We start from the raw sequence: 27,488 nt of genomic DNA, 5'->3' as shown, positions 1-27,488 counted from the left end.
GGGGAAAATCCCTGCAAGCAAATAAACTGAAACAACCACAGCAAATGACAAACCCAGATAAACAAAAGAACCAGACAATAAATAAAGAGCAAGCACTTATCTGGGGAAGATGTGGTGTAGAGCAGGATTAAGCAGGCTGGAGATACAAAGAACAACTGACATCCGGCAACAGCCTGCAATCAGTCCAGGATTTAAATAAGCAGAGAGTTAGCAAAGGAAACACCCACTGCACAACACACCTGGTCCAAGTCCAAACCATTCCTGGCCACCAGAGGGAGCCTCCCAGCAGCCAAAACATAACTAACATTCACAACAACACAGCTTCCTTACATTATATGGACGATCACAAAAAATTCCATTAATCAAGAAAAAACAAAACCATAAGAGTAGTTGGAACTGACTGAGCTGACCGCAATCCCCTATCTATCAGACAACACTAGAAGTAGCAGTGGAATGTTGCTAACACACCTAGACACCTCGTCACTGCCGGAGAAACTTGCTACACCTCAAAGATAGAAATGAGGAATCCTAATTTGCCTTGGAGCAGTCCCCAAAGAAATAGCAAGCTCCCAACATACAACAACGGTGATGTAAGAAATCACAATACACAGATAGAAAATATAGATTAGCAAAGGTAAGGCCCGATTTACTAGATACGACAGGACAGGACAAATAACTGATTGCGGCCAGCAAAAAACCCTGCAAAACATACCAAACTCCTGATAATAAAAAATATTGAGACCACATGGTCTCTTCCCCACTATATCAGTTACTCTTGTGCTAGACACTTTAGACAGAACTGCAGATGTAATGGGAAGGAGCAAAATCACAGAACAAATATTATTCTAAAGTGCCAATAATCCAAATCAGAACAGGGAGAAACTCCATTTCTTCCTGGAGGAACTGACCTGCTCACAGAAGCAGAAAGGCAGATTCTCACATACAAGAAACCAAACACAGAACGAAATGGAATAAGCAGAAACAACCTTAAGTGCAATTTCAGCAATTAAATACAGAAACTAGCAAACTTATCTGAAGTAGATTCAGGCACAGAAAAAATGGGAGAAACTTAAGGGAAAACTCCCAGACATCTTCAGAAGAAGGCAGGAAGCTGTCACGCTCCCCGGGTCCCCTGCTCTGCTCCCCGGCTCACCTGCCACGCTCCCCGGCTCCCCTGCCTCGTTCCCCGGTTCTTCGGTCCGGTCCCCGCCGCTGCCCGCTCTCCAGCCTCCATTGCCTGCGCTTCCCAGGCGTCCTGGTCCCCGCTCCCGGCGCCCGTCGGCTTCTCAGCCCCAGCCTGGCTCTGCTGCTTCCTCCACAACGCTTCCTGCTCTGGCTTCTGGCACCCAAGCCGCGCGCATGCGCATTAGGGCGCGCGCGCGGTCATTGACCCTTTCTTAAAGGGCCAGCGTCCACTGACAGGAAATGAAGCACACAGGTACAGGGTATAAAGGGGTTTAGTGTCCAAGTGGGCGGGGCCTGTTCTTCGTGTTTCCCAAGCTAGGAGTCAGGTCTCCTTGTGTTCCTGTGAGATACTCACCTCTCTTTCTTCTAGAGCCGATCCTGCCTTGCCATCCGGTCCTGCCGAAATCCCGAACCCCGAACGCTGTCTATCTGCCATCCTGACAGTCCGTACCACCTCTGATCCCTGCGGTGACCCGTCATCTCGCTCCAACGGTTCCGGACTCCGCCTGACATCATCTCGGCTTCCGAACCTGAGCTCCGTCACCCGGACTACCATCAGTGACTCCGTGGTCCCAAGGACTTCTCCATTATACTCTTGTGCACGGACTGTCCTGCTACCTGTAGTGCTCCAGCTACCGGACCCCTTACCATCATCAAGGAGTTCGGCCCAGTGGATCCACCTCCTGGGTCTGCCCGTCCACCTGGCCATAACAGTAAGAACAGGCCATGGATCCCGCCGAAGCACTAGCAGCCTTACAGGAGGAACTCACACGCCAGCGTGAGACTCAGACCCGCATGCTGCAATTCATGTCTTCTGTGGACGCCCGCCTGAACACGCTACAAGCGTCGGTTACATCTTCAGCATCTCGGGCTTCCACTAGACAATCCACGGCTCCAGCTCCCGTGGCAGCCTCTTTGGATGCTTCCAGACTTCGTTTGGCCTCACCACCCCGGTACGCCGGAGATCCCAAGACCTGCAGGGGATTCATAAACCAATGCTCCCTCCATTTCACGCAGCTGCCACATTTGTTTGCCTCCGACCAAGCCAAGGTCGCCTTCATCATGTCCCATCTAGAGGGTGAGGCACTTGCGTGGATGAACCCCTTGTGGGAAAGGGAGGATCCTGTGACCACGAACATCCAGGAGTTCCTGCAGGCATTTCGTGGCACCTTTGACGAGCCCGGACGCGCCTCCGCGTCTGCTTCATCTCTTCTCCGGTTACGTCAGGGGACTCTGACGGTGGGTCAATACGCCATCCGTTTTCGCACCTTGGCTTCGGAACTCGGGTGGAACAACGAGGCCCTAACCGCCGCCTTCTGGGAAGGACTCTCGGGTCGAATTAAAGATGAGCTGGCTGGTCGTGACATACCGTCCACCCTGGATGCCCTGATTACCCTAGCGACTCGAATGGACATTCGCTTTCAGGAGCGATCCAAAGAAGTGTCCCGTGAGAGACGTCCGGTACGGCATTCCTCTCCTCCGCAGAAGCCCGCCGTACTTCAGTCAACGGCATCTGGTGTCTCCGTCCACGAGCCCATGCAGATCGACCGTGTGCGGCAGTCTGAACAACGCCGAGCAGAGCGGCTCGCCAAGGGCCTCTGCTTCTACTGCGGAGAGGGCACACACCTGCTACGCTCCTGTCCAGAGAGGCCGGGAAACTCCAAAGCCTAGGGTTGGTAGGAGAGGCCACCCTAGGTTCTGGGACTCTCTCAGACCCAGTTACGTGGACTGTGCAAGTGACAACGGGAGAGACGCGGTTCACGGCTGAGGTGTACCTCGATTCTGGGGCAGCAGGCAATTTCATCCAGCAGGCCACGGTGGACAAGTACCAGGTGCCTGTTACTCCACTCGACAAACCCCTCGTGATTGCCTCCGTGGATGGGAGACCCCTTTCTGACACCATCTCCTGGATCACCAGGCCGGTCGAACTGCGTATCGGTGCCCTGCACACCGAGAACATCGCTCTCTACGTCCTCCCACACATGTCCCATCAAATCCTGCTGGGACTTCCCTGGTTACGGACACACGAACCATCAGTCAGCTGGGGCACTGGTGAAATCACCCGATGGGGCTCTTCTTGCCATGAGAACTGTCTGAAGACCATACAACCCATCCGACGACCTCCGGTTCCAGAGTCCCTACCGGGACTGCCCTCGGCCTATTGGTCCTTCGCGGACATCTTTGATAAAAAGGAGTCAGAGGTACTTCCGCCACATCGTCCTTACGATTGTGCCATCGACCTGCTCCCGGGAACCACACCACCGCGAGGACGGATATATCCATTGTCTCCAGCCGAAACAAGGGCCATGTCTACTTACATCACAGAGAGCCTGGCAAGGGGATTCATTCGGAGATCCTCCTCTCCTGCTGGAGCAGGCTTCTTCTTTGTTAAGAAGAAAGAAGGCGACTTACGCCCATGTATAGACTACCGGGGATTGAACCAAATCACCGTGAAAAATAAATACCCCCTGCCGCTCATCCCCGAATTGTTTGATCGGCTTAGAAGAGCTCGTGTGTTCACCAAGTTGGATCTTCGGGGTGCCTACAACCTGGTCCGCATCCGCTCTGGGGACGAATGGAAGACCACGTTTAATACTCGCGATGGGCACTATGAATACTGCGTGATGCCCTTCGGCCTGTGTAACGCACCAGCAGTCTTTCAAGAATTGGTGAACGACGTTTTCCGGGACCTTCTCTACGTCTGTGTGGTGGTATATCTGGATGATATCCTTGTCTTCTCTCCGGACCTCCAGACCCACAGAGAGAACGTGCAGCTGGTTCTACAAAGACTGAGAGAGAATCGTCTGTACGCCAAGTACGAGAAGTGTGTCTTTAAGCAGTCTTCTCTCCCCTTCCTGGGTTACATCATCTCCGATACCGGACTGCAGATGGATCCAAAGAAGGTCTCCTCCATTCTCAAATGGCCTCCTCCTTCTGGACTGAAGGCAAACCAACGCTTTCTGGGATTCGCCAACTACTACCGCCAGTTCATCCCTCACTTCTCAGCTCTGACTGCTCCTCTCTCCGCCTTGACCAAGAAGGGGGCTAATCCAAAGGACTGGTCACCTGCGGCCGACGCCGCGTTTGGCTCTCTGAAGCGAGCATTTGCCTCCTCTCCTGTACTCCACCGTCCGGAGTTAAACCGCCAGTTCACCTTGGAGGTGGATGCCTCCTCCTCGGGAGCCGGAGCAGTGCTCATGCAGAAGTCCTCCTCCGGGAAGATGGTGACTTGCGTTTTTTTCTCCAAGAGCTTCTCAGCGCCTGAACGCAACTACACCATCGGTGACCGAGAGCTATTGGCAGTCAAACTGGCTCTGGAGGAATGGCGCTACCTTCTGGAAGGAGCAGTGTATCCCGTTATTATTTACACGGACCACAAGAACCTGGAATACCTGCGGTCTGCTCAGCGACTGAACCCACGGCAAGCCAGGTGGTCCTTGTTCTTTGCCAGATTCGATTTCCAGCTCCATTTCCGACCTGCGGACAAGAATGTACGCGCTGATGCCTTGTCCAGGTCTTTCATGCCCATGGAGCAGGAGGAGGAGACATCCCAACCCATCATCTGTCCTAGTAAAATCATTCCGGTGGCTCCTGTCACCTTGGCCCAGATACCGCCCGGGAAGACCTATGTCTCTGAGACTGACAGGAAAAAAGTGTTACACTGGGGCCATGCCTCGAAAACAGCCGGTCATGCTGGTCAGAAGAGAACATGGAGTGCGATTGTACGTCATTACTGGTGGCCATCCCTTCGCACGGACGTCGCTTCTTTTGTCTCTGCCTGCTCCTCTTGTGCCAGGAACAAGACGCCCAAACACCTGCCATATGGCCGTCTTCTGCCTCTACCTATACCCTCAGTTCCGTGGCAACACATTGCGATGGACTTTATTACGGACTTGCCATTGTCCTCCGGACACTCAGTCATATGGGTCGTGGTGGATCGATTCTCTAAAATGGCTCATTTCGTCCCTAAGGCAGGACTGCCCTCTGCCCAGGAACTCGCGGACGCCTATATACATCACATCTTCCGCTTGCATGGCTTTCCATCACACATTGTGTCCGACAGAGGAACTCAGTTCACCTCCCGCTTCTGGAGGGCTCTCTGCAAACATCTGGGAGTGACTCTGGACTTTTCTTCAGCCTACCATCCTCAGTCGAACGGCCAAGTGGAACGGGTCAATCAGATCTTGACCTCCTTCTTACGTCACTACGTCAACGCCCATCATGACGACTGGTCCACGCTTCTTCCTTGGGCTGAATTCTCCCATAACCACCACGTCAGTGAGTCCTCCTCCAGCTCTCCCTTCCATGTCGTTTACGGACTTCAGCCTTCCGTCCCATTGCCTGTATCCTCTTCCTCGGATGTCCCTGCTGCTGATGCTGTAGCCCGTGATTTTACAACCATTTAGGACTCTGTTAAGGCGTCCCTTGCACGTGCCTCCCTGCAGATGAAGAGACACGCAGACAAGAGACGTCTGGACCCTCCGTGTTTCTCTCCTGGAGATCTCGTCTGGCTTGCTTCCAAGTACGTCCGATTGAAGCTACCATCCTACAAGCTGGGTCCTCGCTACATCGGGCCGTTTAAAGTCCTCAGCAAGATCAATGAGGTTTCCTACAAGCTGCAGCTCCCAGCCACGATGAGAATCCCCAACTCCTTCCACGTCTCCCTGCTCAAGCCGGTTGTCCTTGGTCCCTTCTCCGCTGCTGCCAGTTCGGCTCCTCCTCCTATTGCCGATGACGACATCTATGCGGTAAGGGATATCGTGGCCATGAAGACCGTACGGGGCCGACAGTTCTTCCTGGTAGACTGGGCAGGGTATGGTCCTGAAGATAGGTCCTGGGAGCCCCGGGAGAATGTGGGTACTCCTCTGATCCGTGCCTTCCTGTCCCGGTTGCGGGGAGGTGGGCGTGGGGGGGGGTACTGTCACGCTCCCCAGGTCCCCTGCTCTGCTCCCCGGCTCACCTGCCACGCTCCCCGGCTCCCCTGCCTCGTTCCCCGGTTCTTCGGTCCGGTCCCCGCCGCTCCCCGCTCTCCAGCCTCCATTGCCTGCGCTTCCCAGGCGTCCTGGTCCCCGCTCCCGGCGCCCGTCGGCTTCTCAGCCCCAGCCTGGCTCTGCTGCTTCCTCCACAACGCTTCCTGCTCTGGCTTCTGGCACCCGGGCCGCGCGCATGCGCATTAGGGCGCGCGGTCATTTACCCTTTCTTAAAGGGCCAGCGTCCACTGACAGGAAATGAAGCACACAGGTACAGGGTATAAAGGGGTTTAGTGTCCAAGTGGGCGGGGCCTGTTCTTCGTGTTTCCCAAGCTAGGAGTCAGGTCTCCTTGTGTTCCTGTGAGATACTCACCTCTCTTTCTTCTAGAGCCGATCCTGCCTTGCCATCCGGTCCTGCCAAAATCCCGAACCCCGAACGCTGTCTATCTGCCATCCTGACAGTCCGTACCACCTCTGATCCCTGCGGTGACCCGTCATCTCGCTCCAACGGTTCCGGACTCCGCCTGACATCATCTCGGCTTCCGAACCTGAGCTCCGTCACCCGGACTACCATCAGTGACTCCGTGGTCCCAAGGACTTCTCCATTATACTCTTGTGCACGGACTGTCCTGCTACCTGTAGTGCTCCAGCTACCGGACCCCTTACCATCATCAAGGAGTTCGGCCCAGTGGATCCACCTCCTGGGTCTGCCCGTCCACCTGGCCATAACAGAAGCATTATCACCGTCAGCCGACAGCCAGAAAATGCTCTCCTAAATACACTAGGCTGATTTGCAATAGGATTTCCTGGATTCCCAATTAACTCCAACACCTGTCTGGGTCACAGATTCAGACTTCAGCTTCATTACCATTCCTGGCCCCATTGGGAGCTCCACACCAGCACCCACTCGGATGACATTCACAACACCCTTATACTGAATTATGTTACCCCACATACCCCTTGTACCTTATTATGTCCCCACACAGCCCTCCTGCAGATTTGTATGTCATCACACAGTTCCCTTTTACAGTATTATGGCCTCATACAGTCCCATACATATTATATCCTCCCACACAGCCCCCATGCGCAGTATGATGTCCCTACACAGCCCCCTTCTACATTGGTATGTCCTCTCATAGTCCCCATGTACAGTATGATGTCGCCAAACAGCCCCGTTGCATAGTATTATGTCCCCACACAGTCCTCTTGCACAGTGTTATGTCCTCACACAGCCCCTCTGCACAGTATTATCTTCCGATACAGCTCCCTTGCACAGTACTATGTCCCCACACAGCCCTATTAAAGTGTTATGTCCCCACGTAGCCCCCTTGCACAGTGTCATGTCCACACACAGCATCACACACAGAATGATGTCCTAACATAGCCCCCTTGCACAGAATTATGTCTCCATACAACCCATTTACACAGTATGATGTCCTCACACAGCTCCCTTGCACAGTGTTATATCCCCACACAGCCCCGTTGCACAGTGTCATGTCCACACACAGCCCACTTCCACAGAATTATGTCCCCACACAGACCATTTGCAGTGTATTATGTGTCCACACAGCTCCCTTGCACAGTATTATGTTGCCACACAACCCCTTTGCAGTGTATTATATCTCCACACAGCCCCATGTGCAGAATGTCCCCATACAACCCTCATGCACAGTATAATGTACCTACTCAGCCCCCTTGCACAATATTATTTTCCCATACAACCCTTTTGCACAGTGTTATGTCCCCACACAGCCATCTTGCACAGTATTATGCTGCATACAGCCACCTTGCACAGTATTATGTAACCATAAAGTGCCCCATGCAGAATGATGTCCCAAGACAGCCCAGTTGCACAGAATTATGTCCCCACACAGACCATTTGCACTGTAATATGTGTCCACACAGCCCCGTTGCACAATGTTATGTGTCCACACAGCGCCTTGCAGAGTATTATGTCTCCAAACAGCCCCATACACAGAATGAAGTCCCCAGACAGCCCCCTCGTACAATATCATGTCACCACGCAGACCATATGCACTGTAGTATGTCTCCACATGGCCACCTTGCACAGTATTATTTCCTCACACAACTGCCTTGCACAGTATTATTACACAAATCAAAACAGCATCTAGAGTTTTTCAAGCACCACTATATTATTTAAGCCCATATTGATCTGCTCATATGGTAAAGATCATGACATGTTTTTTTATACCATAAAAATCAGTTTCATTAGGTACATTTATAATAAATAATTTTGGAGAGTCATACAACAATTACAATATATTTATGTATACAGTGTGTTCACCCGTATCCTGTCCACCGCCATTAACTTATGAACGGCGGCAGCTATAGGAATAGAAGTGGTGTCTAGGTATAGTAAAGTAGCCATGTGCTACGCAATTAAACCACCTATAGTGCCACCTGGTGGAAAACACCAGCATTTTTTTTCTCGAAAACGGAACGAGATAGAGGAAAAAAGTGAATTAAAAAATTGTAGGGCATCATCAATTCAATACGAATCGACACCTTGCATACAAAAATGCTATGATAAGAACGTGTAAAACTCACAAGGCTGCAGATGTGAAGCGATACCTCATGGAAACCTTCCTACAAGTCATTGGGTATGGTGGCTGCGTGGAGTGGCCTCCACGCTCACCTGACCTGATCCCATTGGACTTCTTTCTGTGAGGTAACATCAAACAGCAGGTGTATGCGACCCCTCCACCAACATTGCAGGATCTACGACGATGTATCCCAGATGCTTGTGCAAACGTGTCACCTACCATATTGTACAACGTGCAGCAAGATACAATATGCTGTCCAGAGTCTAGATGTGCATTGCAGCTGACGGTGGCCACTTTGAGCATCAAAGTTAAATGAGCGCCATATGCGTGACCATCATTCAATGTTTTGGTGGTGGTCACAGGTTTCATATCTTAGCATTTATGTATGCAAGGTGTCGATTCGTATTGAATTGATGATGCCCTACAATTTTTTAATTCACTTTTTTCTCTATTTCGTTCCGTTTTCGAGATAAAAATGCTAACTTCGTTGTTTTCCAAAAGGTGGCGCTATAGGTGGTTTAATTGCGTAGCGCATGGCTACTTTACTATACCTAGACACAACTTCTATTTCTATAACTGCCGCAGTTCTCAAGTTAATGGCGGTGGACAGGATATGGGTGGACACACTGTATATACACACACACACACACACACACACACGATTGTTTACTACAGAAGAAACAGTAATGACCAAAAGCAGAGGTGAGGACAAGGATAAATGCCCCATCAATCCACATGTACAAAAATCCCAGGCCTACACTCTATATTGACCAAAAGATAGTGCTACAATAGCTGAATAGCTAAAGTAATATCTACTGATGGCTAGGAAATTTCTAAAGAGTATTCATATGCGGGGAATAAGTGACAGTATAATGTAAGCAACTGACGACTCACCCATAAAGTGCACAGTGCCTGGATGTGCCCCGATGCATGTTTTGCACCTCACTTTAGTCAATTGAATGTCTCCATGTAAATCCTTTTTTGGGGATCTCGACAAGACCACTACATAGTGCTCAGCAAAGTACACAGTATATGTGTGAATCTAGCCTAAAATGTGCTATATAGAATAATCATGTTTTTAAAATGTCCATCAAAATCACAGGTACACTTCAACAACAATGAAATTATGTTGTGCTACTTACCTGGCAGGCAGCAGGGGATCCTCCAATGTCTCGAAAGCCAGCACAGATCATTGACTCCCGAACCCTTTCACCCCAGAACTTTTTCTGTTTGCATGTTTTAGTATCAATGATTGGCAGCTTAGCTTGGTTCAGAACGTCTGACAGTGTAAGGTTCTCTTTTCCACCTAGAGCCAAAAACAAAACTTCAAAACATATAGATATTGTATAAAATAAGGTTTCACCATGATGGCCTCTAATAAGGTGAACAAACCATTAAACAATACTAGTGTTGTAGGCAGACACCACAACCTCCTTCCATAAAATAGCATTGCCTAAAACCAAGTTTTCTTGGCTTTCAAGAATGTAAAATACTTCAGCCTCCTATTTGGAAAATATTGGGGAGAGAGTTAATTTGATGGAAATAGAAGTCATAAAATTTTAGGAAATTTGTTGGTCCTTGTGAATTGGAACAATTTGTTATGTGAGTGAATTGTCCCAAAAATACCCGCTAGCATTTTATACATTGCAGAAGATTGCATCAGCCATAAAAGGCTCACATGACCTGTGTGGCAACCGCATGGTATAGGAATCAGGAACGGACTACATAGCTGTTGTAACAGCCAAGGAAGGAAATGCAGAAGCCATTTTAGGGAGGCAGAGAACTGTACCAAACATTGACTAAAACTGATGGTGTCTCTCTCAGAGGTAACATTATCCAGCTGTGATGACACAAATTATGTGCATTATGTTCTATAACAACTTTCATTTCTTTTGCACTAATATACTTGACAGAGGGAAAGGAGGCCAATTGTTATGGCCTGCGTTTCTTAGTACTACTGCCCGGTCAGCTGGTGATGCTGGATTGTACTGCCTTCTGCAAAATGAGGGCATAAGTTCAGCCTCGAAGGAAAACACAAAGCTACAAGCTTTTCTTACTTTGTACTCTCATGTGGCAGAAACCGTGGTCTGCTTTTTGGAAATGTCTTTGTGCTATGAGGTGCACTTTTCTGACGACAGCAGCAATTAGGACCATATGTCTTCATGGCCCATTGAGTCAATCTTTAGAATTGCGGTAATGCAGTACCACAAGCAGGTTATGTTCCTACTGGTGACACACCCAACCCATTCACCTTCTGCACAACCTTCTTAATGGAAATCTCCTTGTTTCAAGCATGGCAGAACATTGTGTCAAATGTCACACTGGAAGACTCCTCAACTACAAGTATGCAACTTAATAAGTGACAATACTAGAAACACCATGGCTGCCATGTATTTGGGCAATGTAATGCAAATTTTCTTCATGGAACATAGCCTCAAAATCGTTTTTGCACAAAAAGAAATTTCACACAAAACTTCACAGCCTTCCATGACTACAATTTACTTCACATCATCATTTTTACTGAGTATAACTATTTTGGGAGATTGACTAGGGTTAGTTACCCAGGTTGAAGCCTTCACAGGATTGGGGCCCCATGCAAGACTGGGAACAAAAAGCAAACATTTTTTTCCAAAAGGAAAAAAAACATGGTCTTCATGACTATAATTTTTCTTTTCCATAATCCTCATATCTAGTAAAAAGTTGTATTTTGTGTACATCAACAGTTGTGAATTCCACTGCTAGGTTACTGTGCAGAAATGCTAATTTTCAAAATATAATTAATAGGCAGACTATAATTTATTTTACTATCATTCACATTTTTTTAAAAATCAGTATCTTGTCAGTAAACACTGGTATTTACTGTGCACAAGGTTGGACACAAAAGGCAAAATATTTTTTAAAACTAAAAATTATGGACTTCCATAATTAAAACTTTCTTTATCATAATTTTTATTTTAGGTAATGTGATTCGTATTTTTTTGTGCATAAACTGGAGTTCATTTCCCCGGCAGGGCCCTGTATAGTAATGGTCTCCAGCACAGGGCTGCGCATAAATAGCAAAAACTTTAGTGAAACAAAAATACAAAAATTCATGGATTTCCGTGATTACCAACATCTCAAATTGTTTTGTTAAAAATGTGGATTTTTGGTTCCTTGACTGGTGTAAATTCCTTTGGTAGGCAATCTCGCAGAATTGCTATCCTGAAAAGGACTGGAAACTTAAAAGATGTTACAGTGTTAAGGTGGTGTCACACACAGCGACGGCGACAATGACGTCGCTGCTACGTCACCATTTTCTGTGACGTAGCAGCGACGTCCCGTCGCTGTCGCTGTGTGTGACATCCAGCAACGAGCTGGCCCCTGCTGTGAGGTCGCCGCTCGTTGCTGAATGTCCTGATTCATTTTTTGCTCGTTGCTCTCCCGCTGTGAAGCACACATCGCTGTTTGTGACAGCGAGAGAGTGACGAACTGAAGCGAGCAGGGAGCAGGGAGCCGGCTTCTGGCAGCCTGCGGTAAGCTGTAACCAAGGTAAACATCGGGTAACCAAGGGAAGCCCTTTCCTTGGTTACCCGATATTTACCTTCGTTACCAGCGTCCGCCGCTCTCACGCTGCCTGTGCTGCCGGCTCCCTGCTCCCTGCATGCCAGAGTACACATCGGGTAAATAAGCAAGGGTTTGTACTCTGTACTCTGTGTACTCTGTGTACTCTGGCGTGCAGGGAGCCAGCGCTAAGCGGTGTGCGCTGGTAACCAATGTAAATATCGGGTAACCAAGCCCTTGGTTACCCGATATTTACCTTAGTTACCAAGCGCAGCACCGCTTCCACCCATCGCTGCTGGCTGGGGGCTGGTCACTGGTCGCTGGTCAGATCTGCCTGTTTGACAGCTCACCAGTGACCATGTAATGACGCAGGGGTGATCCTGATAAGGTCAGGTGACCCGTCGTGATCGCTGCTGCATCGCTATGTGTGAACCCAGCATTACTACTGGCAGTGCAACTGAACCAGGACACGAACCCTGACTATATTTGGTCAAACAACATGGTAGACACAGAAAGCAACATACAAAGTTGACAGGAAGGGCAATGACACAAGAATGGTTATCCTCAAGTTCTCCTATGTCCATTGTTTATAAAATGTGGGGTCAAACCAGATTTGTTGTGGAACAAAGGCCTCAGGTCAGTAGGCCACTGCATAGGAAATTTCAGTTTTTCTTTTGGACTTACTGACCGCAACAGAACAGTCTGTCTGATTACAAATGGTTAATGTGGCGCCCTGGACTAGCCAGGTCATCACAGATAACACACAAACACCCCCACCCCCATCAGACAGGGACAGCAGCCAAACAAAAACCCTTGTTGCCTCCCTCCAGTGTCTGATGTCCACACCAGGTGGGGCGGAGCCAAGCAGTTGGCCCCACCCACCGAGGAGTTCACAGGCCTGGAGGCGGGAAAAGTGACAGATAGAGTTTGGAGTTTGAAGTGAGAGGAGTGAGCACTTGGGTGTCGGGTTTGTGGCCCAGGCACTGACAGCAAGGTTGGCAGACGGTGGTGGCCGTCTGCAGGAGTGGTGAAGCAACGTGGAACCGTAGGACCGGGGTCGGGCGTTGGCCCGCCGGTACCGACCGGGGAGCGAAGTGAAGCCAGCACACACAGGCAGGCCATCGGACCCCGACCAGGCTTGGAGCCGCCGACAATAGTCAAATCCGAATGTGACCGGAACCCCAGGGGTTTCCTAACAGCAAAAGTCCCGATTGAAGGTAACCGCCCACACCATGAGGGTATACAGCTACCGCCTAAGGCTAGAGACCCAAGGGCCAGCGCCTGCGGGCAAACGGGCTCCTCCGGTACCCATACACCGGGGAGCGGACTACCATTGGGGATCCATAGTAGTCAACTGAGAACATCAAGGTGCAGGGAAAGACAGCCGCCATCACCTGTCCGGGGAGAGACACAGCAGCCGACTGCGGGACCCGCCCATCCAGCCGTTTGGTTTACCGAGGACTTTGTACGTTTCTTACTGAGTGAGTACACCCGTGCCATCCGGCACCGCGCCGCGCTGTCCCTGCAACCCTGCACCTCACCAACCCAGCCTCCCCGTCACATCACCAGGCCCCGGGACCACCGACCCCTACCCACGGAGGGGGAAAACAACATCCCAGCTGCTCCCTACCATCGCTCCCGGGATCTCCGTCACCAGCAGCCCATCTTCACCATGACCCGTGGGTGGCGTCACGGACTAAATCCCCTAAATCAACCACCCCTTTAACTCACGAGCGAGGAGCGCCCCTCGAGTCCCTGGATCCGGCCCACCGCTCGAGCCACCGAGCAGCAGCAGCCGCAGCAGCGCCAGACCCGAGCGTTAGAGACTGATCACATTTTTTTCAAGGCAGATGGAAGCTTTGCAGTATTACAATTCGCAGCAAATCAGGTTTTTTTTTAATTTGTCAAAGTTGCTGAATTCTTTTTAAAAGTTTCGATCAACTCTAATGATAACAATTAAAACTATAAGAAGGTGAGCTAGGGAGTCTATTGATAGGGGGAAAAGACTCACCTAGGACACAACGTTGGCCATTAGTCATTGTTGGTTTATTTCGAAAATAAAAATATCCCCTATTGCTGATCTCTGGGAAGTACGATAACTGGGACCCCCAGGGATCCCTGTTTTGAATAGAGCAGAGGAGCACATGCTCGTCTTCCAGTTTTCCTGATTTGTTTAAGGAAGGCCTTTAAGAACAGAGCAGTAGGTAGAGATACAATATTTATGGGCTAGCACCAATGGATCCAGGTTCATGCTGTCAATAAAGATAACCAAAAAGACTTAAACTACCATGATCCTATTCAGACCAGGGCAGTGTTCACTTCTGCGCCAGCAATCCTCTGCCCGGCATCTTGGGGGCTTCTGTACCTATTAGGCTCCAATGTGGCGCCTTTGATGGCAGGCAGAGGGTAGCTGGTGCAGAACTAAATACTTCACTGGTTCCGTTGCCACGGAGGACCAAATAAACGCTGGATGAGGGTAGTGCGAAACTCTCTGCCCATTTCTAGTTACCAACTTGCAGCTGTATGTACTAGTAATCTGTTTGATCATCTTAGCACTATTCATTTGGATACTGCAGTACAGATTGTATCTAAAAGCTGTTTGACACTACAGTAGTTATCACTAAACAACATTGTATGCACTATTCAGTTGAACTGTTAACATTATCCGGATGATGTTTGATACTAAAAGCCTGATTCATCATTTATATATTTTTTAACTCAGTTTCCTTTATTGTCTTATGTTAATCATTGACTTTATTGCATCAAAAGCGTCAAAATTCTGCATTTCACGCAAAATGAAAAATGCTCTTTATTTTTTACGTTAATCTTTTCGGTGACTTTTTAACACATAAAGTCATGTTTCGGTAAAATTTGCAAAAAATGTTGTGAATTTTTAACAAGTTGCAATTGATAAATCAGCTGAACACATCTGCAAATCTCTCCCACAATGCCGAACATAAAAAAATAATAATAGATGAAGAGATGTAAAATACAGTTTAACAGAGGCACAAATTAAAAGAAAAGTAAGATGCACATGAAAACGTCCATAACATAGACAAAAGAAGGCTCAAATTGAATATGTATTAATATGTATTTAAGTGTTAAAAGTGCAGAAATCTACAATCTGAGTTTGCAGAAGTCCCATAAATTAAGATGATCTGCCATAGATTCCCCCAGCACAAACTCATTTGAAATTACAGAATGTGTATTGTTTTGGGGGTTTAACAGTCTGTGCTTTAGAATTATTCTGCCCTTGCATTGTCCTTTCAATGCATGTGATATACAGTACTTGTGTCAGGTTTCCAGGTTTTCCAGTTCTCTTTTGCATGAGCTTGCCCTCAGTTAACATGGAGTTTTAAGGTTCTGTTGCCCTACTTCCTGTCCAGCTGCTTAAAAGGCCGCCTCTCAGCCCAGTCCAGTGCCTGAGTATACTGCTTGCTGTGTGCTCCTGCTTTTGCTGCTGCTAATCCTGATTGCTTTTGGATCCTCCTAAAGACTACCGACCGACCGACTCTGGACCTTACCCGGTTTCTCAAGCTGTGTCCGGATTCCGTCTGCCATCTTCGGTCAGCACTCTGCCCGGTTCTCTCTGGTTCGTAACCACTCTGGACAATCATCCCGTACGGACACTCCTGGACTTTTACCGCTTGCCCCTTGTGTCCCGGCTGCTGCGCATTTAGGCCTTCCGGGGTGATTGCCGGACAGTCCCTGTATAGGGGTTCGCTCTGGTGGTCTCCCTGGGGGAGTCCGGTGCGTGGCCCCGGGAATTCCCTCCGCTCCGTTTCGGGAAGGTATTGTGTGTATTTGTATTGCTGTGTTTGTTCCGTTGTTATCTACCGTGGTTACAGATTATAAAACATCTTGTATCAAAAACTCGTCTCTGCTGATCATTGCCCTACGCTATCGAAATCCTCAGAACATATAATAAGTATTACAACTTGCAAAGAAGGCAAAGAACATCAGGCCGTACCAATGATGAGATCAGAGGTGTTTCTCAGATTACCTTAAGTGCCCTACAAATGCGGAGTTATGACACTTGAAAGCCTCTGGACTTAAAATGTGAAAACCCCTTTAAAGGGAATCTATAACTAGGTTTCTGCCACCTGATTGGAAAGCAGCATAATGTAGAGACAGAGACCCTGATTCCAGTCATGTATCACTTATTGGGCTGCTTGCTGTACTTTTCATAAAATCACTATTGTATCAGCAGCAGATAATCTTTAGAAGACTAGTAAACCTACTGTCCGGTAGTCCAACATGTCAACGAGCAATAGCGCTCCTGCACTTGCTTAAACACAGGACCCACATCCTCAAGGCATTCCTTATTCATGCTATCATCCACTCAACTTCCATATCCCAGGCACCATGCTTGAAGCGACTCTTGACTAAGACCAAGGTGGGGTCAAAACGTCGGGTAAGACTTCATAGTCGCCACAATAAATTATTTTCATTTCTTTGCATCACAACCATTGATTGCAGTGAATTTATTTTCTATTATGTACTAGGGTCATTGACCCAATTCTTCACTAGCACCACTATCTTTTTTGTCTGAGTGCAGGCCATTTTTTGAACTGTACACTGTACATGGGCAGAAAGCTGCCGGTCAGTGGTGAGGATGAAATTATACAAAGCGCAACATTCAGAAAGCTGCTAGATCCCCACAGATAAAAGAGTGATTTTATCAAAACTGCAGCAAGGAGCTTACTGAGTGACACATTGTGGGAATTGGGGTCTCGGCCCCTACATTATGCTGCTCTCAGATAGGGTATCAAAAACCTGGTGAGAGATTCCCTTTAAGAAGAAATAAATGTACGTTTCCAATTATTGAATTCTGTTTATTGAATGTACAAGTATGTTACCTCTGGTATCTCCCCATCCTGTTACCCAGCAAAAATGACCTGGACGCAGAGTAATTTCTCTCCTAGGAAGACAAGCATACTGCACAAAGTGGGTGGTTAGTATGTCTCCTACAGGCTTGACCAGTGCAATATCATAGTCCAGCTCATTCAGATGGGGGTAGCGGAAACGTTCATGCCTGTATATGCGCTTCACATTGTAAATTTTTTCCGTAGGTTCTGTATGGTTGAGGTTATGCTTCCCAAGGACGATCCTCCAGTTAGCGGCATCTTCTGCCTTCCCCCTGTTCAATAAACAAATGGCAATCAGACGAATAAGATACATAATGATTAATATGTTTATGTAAAAATTATTTTCTATAACTTGTAAATCCCTTCCCATGGGGATAACTAATGTTAGGATAGTTTTTTTTCCACAATTCTTTTTTTGCCCAAGTGTAATAGCCTGCCTTATCTTGTATTGACTCATTATCCACACTTTATTTGTATATATTTGGAGCATGGACTCGGGCTTTGAAGGGGGTGACACATTGGGGTTTGCTTACACCTGAGTGATATACTGTGGTCCCAGAGCGCTTTGCGTCCTGCACTGTACACTCCACAACTCTGGCAATCAGGGGGCAGAATCCAAAGAAAAAGACTAAGGCTGCGTCACACGGTATGATCTATCATGCGATCGCACGAGCGATCGTACCCGCCCCCGTCGTTTGTGCGTCACGGGCAATTAGTTGCCCGTGGGGCACAAAGTCGTTTACCCCCGTCACACGCACTTACCTGCTGAGCGACGTCGCTGTGGGCGGTGAACATCCTCTTCCTGATGGGGGAGGGACGTTCGGCGTCACAGCGACATTACACAGCGGCCGGCCAATAGAAGCGGAGGGGCGGAGATGAGTGGGACAAAACATCCCGCCCACCTCCTCCCTTCCGCATTGCTGGCGGGACGCAGGTAAGCTGTGTTCGTCATTCCCGAGGTGTCACACGGAGCGACGTGTGCTGCCTCGGGAATGATGAACAACCGGAGCACAGAAGGAGGACCAATATTTTGAAAATGAACGACATGTCAACGAGCAACGATAAGGTGAGTATTTTTGCTCGTTCACAGTCGTTCAGAGGTGTCACACGGTATGATATGTCTAACGATGCCGGTTGTGCGTCACTAATGACGTGACCCCGACGACATATCGCCCGATATATCGTACCGTGTGACGCCGGCATAAGTTTATTTACTGTTTATGCTGTAGTCAGACATAGCAGATTTATTGCACAATTATTACTACTGGACTATGTATCAAATTCCTGTTCTTGATGCAGGGGCCGACACACAGAAGAAGAAGGTCCCTGTGCCAGAACAATGACTGGGCACTTTGCAGTCCATGTGCCTGTGGTAAAAGCTGCTTGCTGGATTTAGGTAAAAGTGACTCATTACCTCTTGGGTGTGTGCGACTGCATAGGATGCACCAATGGTGCGTCTACCCCTGGCTGGCCCCCAAAACAACCCTAGTCAAATTAATTAAACTAATTTTCAGTGGCAAAACATACTCCCGAAGGAACCCTTCAGAAAACTGACACATGTGAAATGTTTTTTTTTTATATGTACACAGTATTTAAGAAAAATCTGAAGTCAAACTAAAATTTTATATACATTTTACACACACACACACACACACACACACACACACAAGTGGTATGAAAAAGTGTTTGCCCCCTTTCTGGTTTCTTATTATTTTGCATGTTTGTCACACTTAAATGTTTCGGCTCACTAAACAAATTTAGATATTAGTCAAAGATAACACAAGTAAACACAAAATGCAGTTTATAAATGAAAGTCTTTATTATTAAGGGAAAAATAAATCCAAACCTACAAGGCCCTGTGTAAAAAAGTGGTTGCCCCCTAAACCTATAAAATGATTGGGCCACCCTTAGCAGCAACAACTGCAATCAAGCATTTGTGATAACTGGCAATGAGTCTTTTACAATGCTTGTGAGGAAGTATGGCCCACTTATCTTTGCAAAATTGTTGTAATTTGACTTGCTGGTGTGTGTTGGATCACTGTCCTACTGCATAAACCAAGTGGCTTTCAGGTAGAAATCACGAACAGATGGCCGGACATTCTCCATCATGATTTTTTGGTAGACAGCAGAATTCATGGTACCATTTACCACAGCAAGTGTTTCAGGTCTTGAAGTAGCAAAACAGCCCCAGACCATCACACTATCACCACCATGTTTTACTGTTGGTATGATGTTCCTTTTCTGAAATACTGACATACTTCTATGCCAGATGGCACAAAATCAAAATAGCGACAGTTATAAATTACAACCCAGCATAACTATAGCATAATGTTTTATTAGGCAGGGAATACCTGGCAACTTTCACTGCGACACCTATTGAATTTACAAGTTCGCTAGGTGTCGCTGCTACTTCGTAGCCCAATACAAATGAATGGGGTCACAATGCAACCAAGAAGGCTCTGCGACCATGACAAATAGGTGTAAAGAGTCCACCCATTTCAGATTTTTTGCAACCTGCTTGTTGCATCTTAAGTTCTAAAGTTGTCTTGTAGCACTAACCTTGCTTTTTCAGTGTTACCCCCAGCTAAATCTATTTGACTAAGCCTGCATTATCATTCAACAAGTGAAAAATCAAAGTTCACCACCCGAAATAATTAATTTAACACAAGAAGAAGTACGCCTGCATCTGCGTAAATTAAACATTGACAAATCCCCAGGTCCAGATGGCATTCATCCACGAATATTGAAGGAACTCTGTAATCGACAGACTGCTGTATCTCATCTTTTTAGACTCGCTTGTAACAGGGTTGGTGCCTCAGGATTGGAGGATTTCTGATGTGGTACCAATATTTAAGAAAGGTAAGAGGGTAGACCAGGCAACTACCGTCTAGCAAGTCTGACGTCAGTGGTGTGCAAAATTTTTGAGGGCATTTTAAGGGATGACATGCAAAAATATATTGAAGAAAATAATATAATAACTGACAGACAGCATGGATTCATGAAAGATAAGTCGTGTCTAACCAACCTGTTGGGGTTCTATGAGGGGGTAAGTGCAAACCTGGATATTGGTAATGCAGCTGATGTGATTTATTTGGACTTTGCAAAGGCATTTGATACTGTACCACATAATAGCCTTATACTAAAGCTCCAGAAGCAAGGACTAGGGGAAACTACAGTATATGCAACTGGGTAAGGAATTGGCTAAAAGATAGGAAACAAAGTGTAGTCATAAATGGTACATTCTCTAAATGCTAAATGGGTTATAGTCAGCAGTGGGGTGCCGCAGGGATCTGTGCTAGGACCGATTCTTTTTAATCGCTTTATTAATGACCTTGTGGATGGGATTGATAGTAAAGTGTCAGTCTTTGCTGATGACACCAAACTATGTAGGATATTAAAAACTGACCTTCATAGTACAATATTATAAAAAGATCTGGATAAGATATCAGAAACTTGTCAAATGAGATTTAATGTTGATAAATGTAAAATAATGCACCTAGGACGGAGTAATCCTATAGCTGCGTATACATTAAATGGAAGTAAACTTGGGACTACAGAACAGGAGAAGGACTTGGGTATTCTCATTACAAATAAGCTGAGCAGCAGTACTCAATGTCAAGCAGCAGCTGCTAAAGCAAACAAAATTTTAGGGTGTATAAAAAGAGAGATTAGATCCCGTGATCCCAACGTATTGTTACCCCTCTATAAATCACTTGTAAGGCCACATCTGGAATATGGGATCCAGTTTTGGGCTCCACATTTTAAAAAGGACATTCAGAAGTTAGAGTCAGTTCAAAAGCGGGCAACTAGACTACTACAAGGAATGGAAGGCCTCCCATATGATGACAGGTTGAAAAAGTTAGATATGTTTAGCTTAGAGGAGATCTCATTTATTTGTATAAACACATGTGTGGTCAATATAAAGGACTGGCACATGACTTATTTCTTCCAAAGACAATACTAAGGACCAGGGGGCACTCACTGTGAGAGGAAGAAAAGCGATTCCAACAGCTAAATAGGAAAGGGTTCTTTACAGTTAGAGCAGTCAGACTGTGGAATGCCCTACCACAAGAGGTAGTAATGGCAGATACTATGACAGCTTTTAAAAAAGGGCTGAATGATTTCCTAAGTACACACAACATTGTTGGTTATAAATGACTAAAGGCTGCTTTACACGCTACGAGTTATCGTGCGTTCGCATGAGCGATCGCACCCGCCCCCATCGTCTGTGGGTTACGGGCAATTTGTTGCCCATGTCGCACAAATCGTAAACCCACGTCACACATATTTACCTTCCAAACGACCTCGCTGTGGGCGGCGAACATTCACATCCTGAAGGGGGAGGGACGTTCGGCGTCACAGCAACGTCACACAGCGGCCGGCCAATAGAAGAGGAGGGGCGGAGATGAGTGGGACATAAACATTCCGCCCACCTCCTTCCTTCCGCATTGCCGGCGGGACGCAGGTAAGCTGCAGTTGATCGTTCCCGGGGTGTCACTGGGAGCGATGTGTGCTGCCTCGGGATCGATGAACAACCGGCGCACAGAAAGACGTTAGATTTTTTGAAAATGAGCGACGTATCAACGAGCAACGATAAGGTGAGTATTTTTGCTCGTTCACAGTCGCACGTGGCTGTCACACACTACGATATGTCAAACAATGACGGATGTGCGTCACTAACGACGTGACCCCGACGATATATCGTTAGATATATCGTAGCGTGTAAAGAGGCCTTTAGTGACCAAATGTAGAACTGGTGGAGGAAGTTGAACTAGATGGACCTAGGTCTTTTTTCAACCTAAGTAACTATTTAAACTATGTAAACTATGCATTCAGACATTCGTGTGTTACCATCTAAGAGAATTGGAATATTTTTTTTCTTATTTGTTGGCAATAGATTCGTAAAACAGGGAAGCAAATCTGAAGCCTTTCAACTTACATTAATGTTTCACATGCCCATTGACTTGTATAGCTGATTCCCAAAAAATCACACTCTGATCTGTGATTGTCACATGTGTATGAATAGGTTACATCAAACTCTATTGGTCTGTTTGCTGTCTGATAAAAAAAATTACTTAGGGGTGCTTCACACACAGCGAGCTCACTGCCGAGATTGCTGCTGAGTCACGCTTTTTGTGACGCAGCAGTGACCTCATTAGCGATCTCGCTGTGTGTGACAATGAGCAGCGATCTGGCCCCTGCTGCGAGATCGCTGCTCGTTACACACAGCCCTGGTTCGTTTTCTTCAAAGGCGCTCTCCCGCTGTGACACACAGATCGCTGTGTGTGACAGCGAGAGAGCGACAAATGAAGCGAGCAGGGAGCAGGAGCCGGCGTCTGGCAGCTGCGGAGGCTGGTAACTAAGATAAACATCGGGTAACCAAGGTGGTTACCCAATATTTACCTTAGTTACCAGCCTCCGCAGCTCTCACGCTGCCTGTGCTGCCGGCTCCGGCTCTCTGCACATGTAGCTGCTGTACACATCGGGTTAATTAACCCGATGTGTACAGCAGCTAGGAGAGCAAGGAGCCAGCGCTCAGTGTGCGCGGCTCCCTGCTCCCTGCACACACAGCTAAGCGGTGTGCGCTGGTAACTAATGTAAACATCGGGTAACCATACCCGATGTTTACCTTAGTTACCAGTGTCCGCAGCTTCCAGACGGCGGCTCCGTGCAAGCGCAGCGTCGCTTGCACGTCGCTGCTGGCTGGGGGCTGTTCACTGGTCGCTGGTGAGATCTGCCTGTTTGACAGCTCACCAGCGACCATGTAGCGATGCAGCAGCGATCCTGACCAGGTCAGATCGCTGGTCGGATCGCTGCTGCATCGCTAAGTGTGAAGGTACCCTTAGATGTGTCACATGGATGTGTGAATGCAGACTAAGTGCTTTATATTTCACCAATACAAAACCAAATATTCAACTGATAGCCTACAATTGTAAAGGCCCCCATACACAATAGGTAAAGGTTTGCCTAACTGCTGAATTTAACTGTATTGGTTAACAGTCTAATGTACGTCAGCCTCCTGACTCTTACCCAACATGATTTAAAAAGCTGATCCTTTTGTTTGGTGGAAAGGTAAGCCACTGCCAGAGGAGTCCATTAGTGGCTCACTCATAGAGAACACATGAGCGCTAGGCCATGCTGGGCATTTCTGTAAATGGGGGAATTGGGAGAAATCTAATGATCCAATATGTATGCTTAAGACTTACTTCTGAAAACAGTGGGCCGCAGTGAGTACCCAATTTTTGTGAATGAGCGTCCCACCGCAGACATGAACATATTTCTTATTTCCTCTAGCCTGAACCTTTAAAACAATAACAATTAATTTAGGTCAACAAAGCAATTAGTAACACATAGAGGGTTGTTCAATATAAAACAATTTGAAATTGAAGTTAGTAAAACTAATTACTAATTAAACTTAAAGAATGAAACCTGTATTGATGGTCCAATTTCAGCTCCCTCTTGAGGTTCAAATAGCTTCACTCTTGCTGTCCTTCACATACTACCTTTATCTGAGTATCGTCATCGGACTAATGCGGGCTTTACACGTTGCGACATCGCTAGCAATTGCTAGCGATGTCCAGCGCGATAGCACCCGCCCCCGTCGCACATGCGAATATTATCGCTACGGCAGCTTCATACGCACATACCTGCTCGGCGACGTCACTGTGACTGCCGAACAATCCCTCCTTCAAGGGGGAGGTGCGTTCGGCGTCACATCGATGTCACCGCGACGTCACTAAGCGGCCGGCCAATAGAAGCGGAGGGGCGGAGATGAGTGGGACATAACATCCCGCCCACCTTCTCCTTCCGCATTGCCGTCGGGACACAGGTAAGGAGATGTTTGTCGCTCCTGCGGGTTTACACACAGCGATGTGTGGAGCTGCAGGAACGACAAACAACATCGTACCTGCAGTCGAACTGACATTATGGAAATGAACGACGTGACACAGATCAGCGATATTGTACGCTCCTGTGCTCGTTCATCGTCGCACCTAGGATTTACATGTTGCAATGTCACTACCGGTGTCGAATGTGCGTCACTAACGACGTGACCCCGACGATATATCGGTAGCAATGTCGCAATGTGTAAAGCCCCCCTTACATGAAGCAAGCTGGTTGTCAGGTGTAGTTCATTAGCATACCAGCATCATTTCTGTCAGTTGTGATGGAAAAGGGGATGGTTTAGTTAAAAAAACTATCCAGAAAGTCAGATCCTTAGGGGCACTTTGCACACTACGACATCGCAGATGCGATGTCGGTGGGGTCAAATTGAAAGTGACGCACTTCCGGCATCGCAGGCGATATCGTAGTGTGTAAAGCCTTTTTGATACGATTAACGAGCGCAAAATTGTCGTAATCGTATCATCGGTGTAGCATCGGTCATTTCCATAATTTGGAAATGACCGATGTTACGATGTTCCTCGTTCCAGCGGCATCACACATCGCTGTGTGTGAAGCCGCAGGAGCGAGGAACATCTCCTACTTGCGTCCTGCGGCTCACGCCGGCTATGCGGAAGGAAGGAGGTGGGCGGGATGTTTACGCCCTGCTCATCTCCGCCCCTCCGCTTCTATTGGCCGCCTGCCGTGTGACGTCGCTATGACGCCGCACGACCCGCCCCCTTAATAAGGAGGCGGGTCGCCGGCCAGAGTGACGTCGCAGGGCAGGTGAGTGCATGTGAAGCTGGCGTAGCGATAATGTTCGCTACACCAGCTATCACCATGATATCGCAGCTGCGACGGGGGCAGGGACTATCGCGCTCGGCATCGTAAGCATCGGCTTGCGATGTCATAGTGTGCAAAGTGCCCCTTAGAGTACATCATAAAGAGGAGTGAATCTTTGTGGCAATTTACAACAACAGAGGAAGTTTGGGCATCATGGATTGCGAGAAATGGTCTACATTGTTATAATGGTACATATTTACTGACCATGTATACCTCTATGTGCTTCCACTAGGTCAGTTTATTGGATTGTAGCCTCTGTACCTCATATAGCTAACTCATTGACTAGAATAATTCTCCATAAAAAAAATGCCTTAAAGGGTTTGGTCAATACTATTTTTGCAAAGGCTCTAAAACACCATATAAAGTTACCATAAAGTGGTTAAATTAGCAACTTCTTGTTTTCTCTTCCTCCTGATTAGATTTATTACAATCCACTGCTCTGAAGAGGCTCAGGAATGTACCTACCAATCTTTCCCACCATTCCGCTGATGTTTCATACATGCACTTTAGTTAGTGGCATAGAGCACAGTATATGTGACGTCAGCAGAAGCAAAGACAATGCCTACAATGCACATCCCATGACAGCAACTGATTTATTCTAAAAAGAAAAATGGATAGATAAAGTACATTGCAAAATTACTTAAAACCACAAGGATTTTTTATGAGCGTTAGATTAAACAGTCTTGGAGAAACCCCTTTAAATTACGGTAGATAAAAAAAGATGAGTGCTTAGAGTGAAAAAATAGATACATTACACCTTCATACATCATACAAACATGATCATTAGAATTGTGAAGATGTCCCATCATCTGGTTTTGTAAGTATAAAATTTTTTTTAAAAAAAGCTTTTATGATATAGATGCCCACAAATTGACTTACCTGCAAAGAAACCTGCCATGGCCAGGAGAACGGGCGTACTTCATTCCCAGACACAATCCTTCCAGCTGTGTTTTGTTGGAAAAATGCCACCCCACAGTCTGCTGGCCAATCTGAGAAAATGAAGAAAGTGCAGGTGAAATCATCTTCATATATGAATGACTTTCCCTTTCTATGTGTTACCATGAAGCATACATCAACAACTTCCTATATTGGACTCTATAAGAATGCTACAATAATTCTTGGGCATATGTGAATGTGATACTTTTTTAAAAATGTTCTTTGTTTCAACAGATAAACAAAATTGCTGTAGTGGGAAGCAGGCGCCACATTAGAAGACAGTGAAGTCAAGGCTGGGGAGGAGCTGAAACGTCACACTAGAAATCACATAGCTGTTTAAATTCCTTGAATTTCCCCAATAAAAATTCCTGATTGCAAAGAATCCACATTTTGGAGAGTGCTGTGTGACTGGGACATTAGAAGACCAACAGTCATGCAGAATAAATGTCTATAAAGTGGGGAGTGTATGGAGGAGACCCTGGAGGAGCTCCTAATGGTCCTGTTTATTCAGTAGGTTCAGTTTTCATTACTGTCCACACTGATATTATGTTGAGAAACCTTGTGCGGCCAATAGTGCCTGTGAGCGGCGCTACTGCGTTCCGCTCACTCCCTTCGTGTGATCCCTGAGCTCCGTGACCTCTGATGTCCATAGTTTTCACATCAACTGAGGCGGGCTGCAGTCTTCCGGAGTACCTGATTTGTGTACAGCATTTTACTGCTCATCACAGCCCAGCATCTCGCGTGCTCTCTCCTTCACTGCAGAGCACTACAAGCTGGAGCGATGCCAGGCTGTGATGAGCGGTGAAACGCCACCCACAGCCCAGACACTCAGGAAGCCTGCTGCCCGCCTCAGTTGAGGTGACATCACCGGACATCAGAAGTCACTGAGCTCAGGGGTCACGCGAACGGGTGAGCGGACCACAATAGCGCTGCCCACAGGCACTATTGGCAACACAAAGTATTTGAGAGAAACCTTGTTTCTCAAAATAATACCAATGTGGCCAGTAATGAAAATGGATGAACCACCTCTTTGAGTTCTTCTAAAGGCTCCCTGCTGTGACTGACAGGAGCAGGCACCCCAGTGAGAGCCTCTAAATTCTCTTAACGGCTCTCACTGGGCGTAAAATTTGGGTGTTTGGTGGGTGAAACCCCGCCCACCTGAACAAAACCCCACCCACTCAGCATTTAAATTGGACCATTGCAAGTTTAGTCAGTGGGTGGGCGGGGTTTTGAGCATGTTGAAAACATCTTAATTATGTGTTCACCTGGAGTGAAAACATATTTAATAGGGATCTATTTAGGATCTGAAAGAATTCGACCCTTTTTGATCGGCGGAGCCATATGAGACGGATCACTAAAAATACTGGGCTCCAGGTAAAGTACCTTATTATTCTCACCCACTCTAATGCCCCTTTCATAGACCCCACACATTATGATTTTCCCCAATCATACACAGTATGATACCCCTACAGTGAATTCCTTCACACAATTTGCCCAAACACGCAGTATGATGACCCCACAATGATCACAGCAAAATATGATGTCTACAAAGTGCACCAAAGGAGTATGATGCTGCCAAAGTGCCCCCAACACAGTATGGGGTCGCCACCGTGCCCCACTCAACAGTGTTATGTCCCCATACTTCAACACAGATTGAGACCCCAAAATTACTTGAAACACAGAATGATGCCAAACATAGTTTG

At 47.1% G+C, this 27,488-nt stretch overlaps 1 protein-coding gene across 1 annotated transcript in view; it reads right to left on the bottom strand.

Moving 5' to 3' along the window:
- The window catches only part of LOC142309831 (elastase-1-like), a 104,843-nt gene that overhangs the window by 8,295 nt on the left and 69,060 nt on the right, over positions 1 to 27,488 (bottom strand). The window contains exons 2-5 of the mRNA XM_075347292.1: positions 25,729 to 25,838; positions 23,334 to 23,428; positions 17,119 to 17,399; positions 9,862 to 10,025 (exon numbers count right to left, since the gene is read on the bottom strand). Of these exons, the coding sequence (XP_075203407.1) occupies positions 9,862 to 10,025; positions 17,119 to 17,399; positions 23,334 to 23,428; positions 25,729 to 25,838 (650 nt within the window). The remainder of the gene's footprint in view (positions 1 to 9,861; positions 10,026 to 17,118; positions 17,400 to 23,333; positions 23,429 to 25,728; positions 25,839 to 27,488) is intronic.

Source organism: Anomaloglossus baeobatrachus, chromosome 5 (genome assembly GCF_048569485.1).
Source record: "Anomaloglossus baeobatrachus isolate aAnoBae1 chromosome 5, aAnoBae1.hap1, whole genome shotgun sequence".
NCBI lineage: Eukaryota > Metazoa > Chordata > Amphibia > Anura > Aromobatidae > Anomaloglossus > Anomaloglossus baeobatrachus.
The sequence above is the reverse complement of the archived record's forward strand: the minus strand, read 5'-3'. Positions and strand labels throughout refer to the sequence as shown.